This window comes from Nicotiana attenuata, chromosome 5, assembly GCF_001879085.1.
Source record: "Nicotiana attenuata strain UT chromosome 5, NIATTr2, whole genome shotgun sequence".
In the NCBI taxonomy this organism is placed as follows: Eukaryota; Viridiplantae; Streptophyta; class Magnoliopsida; order Solanales; family Solanaceae; genus Nicotiana; species Nicotiana attenuata.
Genome location: NC_031993.1, coordinates 5481700 through 5487843, shown reverse-complemented (window position 1 = coordinate 5487843; position 6144 = coordinate 5481700). Strand labels below are relative to the sequence as shown.

General features: G+C 37.0%; 1 protein-coding gene across 1 annotated transcript in view; it reads right to left on the bottom strand.

Annotated features, from left to right (window-relative positions):
• Positions 1-3194, bottom strand: part of LOC109225217 (translocase of chloroplast 34, chloroplastic-like) — a 4347-nt gene extending 1153 nt beyond the window's left edge. Inside the window, exons 1-5 of the mRNA XM_019389812.1 lie at positions 3021-3194; positions 1450-1560; positions 1195-1302; positions 972-1096; positions 565-829 (exon numbers count right to left, since the gene is read on the bottom strand). Coding sequence (XP_019245357.1) covers positions 565-829; positions 972-1096; positions 1195-1302; positions 1450-1554 — 603 coding nt within the window. The 5' untranslated portion in view covers positions 1555-1560; positions 3021-3194. The remainder of the gene's footprint in view (positions 1-564; positions 830-971; positions 1097-1194; positions 1303-1449; positions 1561-3020) is intronic.

Genomic DNA, 6144 nt, shown 5'->3' with positions numbered 1-6144 from the left:
TCCCTCCCTACCCTACCCACGTACTAGAGACCAAAGTGCACTAGTCGCACGTAAAAAAGAACTATACCGATTCCCCCCCCCCCACAACCCACCCCCAAGAAAAAACTCGCAGACATGTACAAAAAAAAGGGGTGCGCTGTAGGTGCTTAAACTACTTCTAGGATCAAAGGAAGGAGGATGTCACACATATCTTAGGAACACGGTGTGCGAAGGTGGAGACGCGAATAAGATCAGAAGATCTCATGTAGAAAAATTGGATGAAACACGAAGAAAAAATGGTATAAGAGTTAGATGATCTGCATAGTTGCTTAACTGGCAGAATCATTAACTCATAGGTACACCTTAATCAGCTTAATAAGTCCACAACTGATTTATGATAGTTCAGATTAAGAAATCAATAGGCAACTCCACACTCTCTCCCTCTACTCAATAGAACACAAAAAGAAAGGTAGCTACAAAATTCAAATTGTGCCAAAGAAAACTTGCTCTGGGAAGTGTAACAAAATTGTAAGAATCCTGAAAATCTACTTCAAGCATAGAAGAAAGTAGTGATTGTGACACCACCTTAATCTCTTGTTTCCTAATTCGAGCTCCCAGGCGGACAATTTTCAAAAGTGCCTCTGATCTTCTCGAAGTAAACTCGTCATAACTCAATCCATCAGGAGGGGAGACCTGAGCATGTGTGAGGACGACAAGTGCTCTACGCCATATTTCCTTGCCGAAACTATCTGTTATGGCCTTCACAATTTGCCTGTCCAAATTGTCCACTCTATATGTATCCAGACGATCCACATAGAGCAAAACATCAATTGTCTTGTTCAAGAGGAACCTGTTTGATCCAATTACCCCAAAAAATAAAATAAAAAATAATAATTAGTGAGAGAAGTTGGTTAGTCAGACAAAGACTATGCATCCCTACCCGAGCAAGTGAAGTACCGATTTATTTCAGCATGCAAATACTAAATACTTACCTCTTTATGAGATCAAGAACCTGATCATTAACATATCCTCCTTCAACCAGCCCTGGGGTGTCGATAATGTTGAATGTAGATCCTGCCAATGATCGCGAAACCATCACTGGTCTTGGAGTTTCTGACTGAAAATAAAGGCACATTATTTCAATGTCCTAAACCACAAAAAAAAAAAGAAACCTCTAAGATTTTAATTTTCAACTAAATTCTGAGCGATATGTACCTGAAATGCACTGACAGCAACTGCTCTTTCCCCTAAAATTGAGTTAACTGTTGAAGATTTTCCAACACCTCCTTTCCCCATTACTAGGACAGTCAATGTACTTGCACTCTACAGCAGTTGACCATAATCAATACATCAGCCAAATAATTGCACACAAGTCTTATTTGGGGTACACATAAAAAAAATATAACAATCGTTCCGACTGTAACTCCAGAAAAACAAATTGAAAGTAGCATATTAGGTAATGAGAGAGACATGAACTTCCTGCTTCGTTTTTCCTAGCAATTCAAGTAACTTCAATTCAGTGGCAGAAGGAAACTGTTGAATTCCAACCCATTCTTTTATCACCTGAGATGCCATTGATAGCTAGCATGCAAAATAATTCCAGGTCAGAACTAAAACCTTATGAAATAAGAAAAGGCCCAGTAAGAAAACATGCCAGATTGAACAAAGAACCAACTAAATTTAGGGAAATAACTCCAACCGAAAACAAAATCAATCAACTATGCCTCAATGCCAAACTAGTTGGGTCCTCACATGAATCATCTACCTTAAGGCCACTCTATTTAAAAACATTTCATCCAATACTAAATAAATTGCCTAGTCGATCGAACAAAGAAACATCTAAATTAGGAAAAAACAGCTACAGTCAGAGAATAAACCAGTCAATTATGCCTCATTCCCAAACTAGTTTGGATCCTCATATGAATCATCTTTCTAGGCCGCTCTATTTAGACACATTTCATTCCAATACTAAACACTTTGCCTAGTTGATCGAACAAAGTAACATCTAATTTAGGCAAATAACTCCAATAAAAACAAAAACGAATCAACTATCTCAATCCTGAACTAGTTGGGGTCCTCGTATGAATCCTTTACTTTTAGGCCGCTCTATTTAGACAAATTTATTTCAATCCAAAACACTTTGCCTGGTCGATTGAACAAAGAAACATCTATATTTAGGCAAATAATTCCAATACAAGAACAAAACCAAACAACTATGCTGCAATCCCAACCTAGCTGGGGTCTGCATATGATCGTCCACTTTTAGACCGCTCCATTTAGACAATTTCATTCCAATACTAAACAATTTGCCTAGTCGACTAAACAAAGAAACATCTAAATTTAGGGAAATAACTCCAGCTGAAAACAAAATTAATCAATTATGCCTCAATTCCAAACTAGGTGGGTCCTTATATGAATTCTTTACTTTTAGACCCCCTCTATTCTGACACATTTCATTCCAACAACATACCCAGTGTAATTCTCGACTACCTACTACCCTTCTACCCTAATTCTCGACCTTCACACCGTCCTAAGGGTCATGTCCTCGGTAAGCTGAAGATGCATCATGCCCACTCCTCTCCAATACTTCTTCGGTCTACCTCTACCTCTCCTTATACCTACTATCTTCAACCTCTCACACCTCCTCACTGGGGACACATTTCATTCCAATACTAAATAATTTGCATATTACCACAAAGTATGGTTCTAAGACTCACATTTTCCCCTTTAGTCTCAATTAGTTGGTATCGCCTATATGGACAAGTCAAACATATTTTTTTATTTTAAAAAAAACAAATAGCAAGAATTATGTCTAGATAAACCCTAAAATTCTGGTCTTGTGGAAACCATGAAAACAAGTAAAGCTGCAAGAAGATGAAGAATAAAGCAAATACTATAGAAAATACAGGACCCCATTTAAGCAAACTCACCCAATTAAATGGGTGCACATGTAATTCAGCAAAACAGTTGCGAAATAGAAAAAGAACAAGAATACGAGAAAAAAAAAGGGGGAAAAATGGAAGTTTTTACAGAAAACTCACCAACTGGATTTGGAAAAAGCTCTTTCTTTGGATAATCTCTGTGAAAAAATATGCAGAGTATAGTGGTAAAAGGTAAAAGGGTTTAAGGAAACTCAAATATAGGACGGCCTTATCGTTTTCATATATTGGACTGTTCTTGCCCCTTCTCACAGTCACCTACTCCTTATCGTATGACTCATATTTACATTGTTTACAAGCTCATTAACCTAAATCAAAATTATTGCACCAAATCATATTAATTTATTACATTTAAATAATAATAAATTAATAAATATTTATCCTCTCTATATAGATAATTATCATTAAATTATAGTTAGTTAATGAATATTTTATCTCAATTTATTACTTAACTATAATAAATTAAGGAGTATCATTCAGTGTAAACACTACGTACGAGTAAATTTTTAATCTATGTCAATCCTCCATTGTTTTTCTTGAGTTATTCATTCTTCCCTAATTTAAAATACATATAATATATTTGTTTACTCTAAAATTTAAGTAACAATTAAACTTGTATTGTGGTTTTAAAGATATGTGATTTAATCCAATACTAACTGATAAACAAGGAATCAAGTGTATAAATTAAAGAGTAAAGTAAGTCAAACCAGTGTACAAGCAAGTCTCGACCTCGAGCTATGGCAGCCTCGAGGTAGGTTAGTGATGTTTAGCTTAAAGTATATATATTCTATGTATATCGCCTCATATTTTACTTTTGTTTCGTTAATTTGGGATGTTAAATGTGTTGATTTATGTTAATTTGATGTGTTTTTATGTGTAGGAATGATTCAGGAGCAATTGGGGGCGAAACGCGCAAGATTTGAGCCAAAACGGACGAAACCGGGAAACTTGCGAATTTGGGCGCCACAGGTGGCGCCCAGCCCTACCTGTGGCGCCAAAAACAGTAGCTAAAGATATTGGGGCGCCGTGGAGGGCGCCTGGTGCCGGGCTGGGCGCCGGTGACGCGGATTTTATCCTATTTTGCCCGGGACACGGTTTATTCGGCCCTAGACCAACACGTATAAAAGCAAGACAAAACATATTTTTTGAGGGAGGACGCCACTTTAGAGAGATCTAACATACTTTGGAGGAGAATTCACGTGAGGGAACACACACCACGCTTGGAGGAGGCTTTCAACTAGTTTTTCTTCTCTTCTCTTCCTTTAATTTCATAGTTTATTAGTTCTAGAGTTGTTGGGTGCTACATGAACGTTGTAGTTTGAAGCTTGAATTGTTCTTATTATTTTATCATATTGGTTTATTTATTCAATCTTGCGCTTAATTATTTGATTGCTTGATCACCAATTGAATACTATCTACGAATCTAGGATTGAACTCGGGAGAGAGAATTCTAGATTGCATATAAGATTGAGTAGAGCAAGATCTTAACTCTTAGGGGGAGCGGATTTGCGGTTAGGATAGGAATATACCTAATCGCCTTGCTTGGTTATTATACGGGAATTATAAATGCGTTCTTGTTAATCCTAATTCCATAGGAATATAGGCGTTAGGTTAGCTTGAATAGGCGAGTTGTACTTCGGGAGAAGGCTACGAGCAATATTAACCCTGTCAATCAATAAACCAGATAAATTAATTAGACGATTTAGGTGGAAAACTCAACGGGATTGTTAGCCAACTCATAGCTCTAGAATATTCACTCACATTGAATTCGTCTCTATAATTCACCAACTTGTTTTCTTTAATCTCTTAGTTTACTACTCTAGATTATCTTTAGTTAAATATTCATACGTTAGGATTCGCTTGAATAGCTTAATTGTTTGGTTTAATTTAGTTGATAGTTAATCACAAGTCCCTGTGGGTACGATATCTGGACTTACAATCCTATATTACTTGTCGACCACGTATACTTGCGTGTGCGTTAGGGAGCAATAAGTTTTTGGCGCCGTTGCCGGGGACTTAGAAATTAACTAGTCTACTAGATTAGATTTTTACTTTTTGTCTACTCAAGTTTTTTTTCTTATTTTTATCTTAGTTAAATATTTACTATCTTTGTTGATATGGCATCTTGGAATGATAATTTGCCGAATATTGGTTATTCTTATTATGGTGATCCTTGTCCATATTGTGGAGGACCACACTTGTGGCAAAATTGTGCATCTCAATTTGATGTGTGGAATTTTTGTAATATGTGTGGTGGTCAAGGTGGACATTGGGATGGTTATCCTAATTCTTATTATCCTTCCCAGAGTTCTTATTATAATGTTTATGAGTTTGATAGGAGCAATGAAGTGGAGGATATGGAAAGCATGACTCGTATTATGAAAATGATGAGGCAAGTAGTCGAGCAACATGACATGACGATGAGGCAAGTAGCCGAGCAATAAGATGAAAATCGAAAGGCTGTACAAAGAACTAGTGAAGCAATCATGAGAATGATGGCTGAGGCGGAGGAAGTGGCTGAAGAGAGCGAGTTCCCACCAGAAGATAATTTAGAAGAAGCAGATATAGTGAGCCAATCTTGGCTATAGGAACAAGATCAACTAATAAAATCTCATGAGTATCTTCGTGATGGTCTTTCAAATATGATAGAACAACTAATAGAAGGAAGAACTGAGCTCAGACAAGAGATAGACCAATTTGGCTTAGATATCCATGACCTGCACGATCAATTGAATAAAAAGGTTGAGGCGTCTGATGCCCTACAACCAATTGTTGTGGATACTGGTCAACTTATGGAGCGGAAAGAGGAATTCCAACTATTCGACCAAAATATTATTAATGATGCCAAGGTTGACGAAGAGCTCAAAATTGAGGATGTAAAAAATAATGTAATTTTGGAGTTGGAGCGTATTGGACCTCATTCTAAATATTTTTCAACATTGTGTTTGGTTGGTGACATGGGAATTGATCCAGTCGAGCATATGAAGGAGTCAATGGATGAGGAACAAAGTGTTTATATTCTGAAATTTGTGATGTCTAAGGAGACAAAACGACATTCCTCACTTAAAGGCCAAGAAGTGCAAGATGCAATACCTATTGCGTGGTTCTTTTATTTTTATACCACCGCCCCAGGAACGTGATAGAAAAATTGATGCAAAATTGGGGGCGCAATTCATATCTTCAAAGTGGAAGAAAAAGTGGTGAAAGTGATGGAGTCGTGCCACGA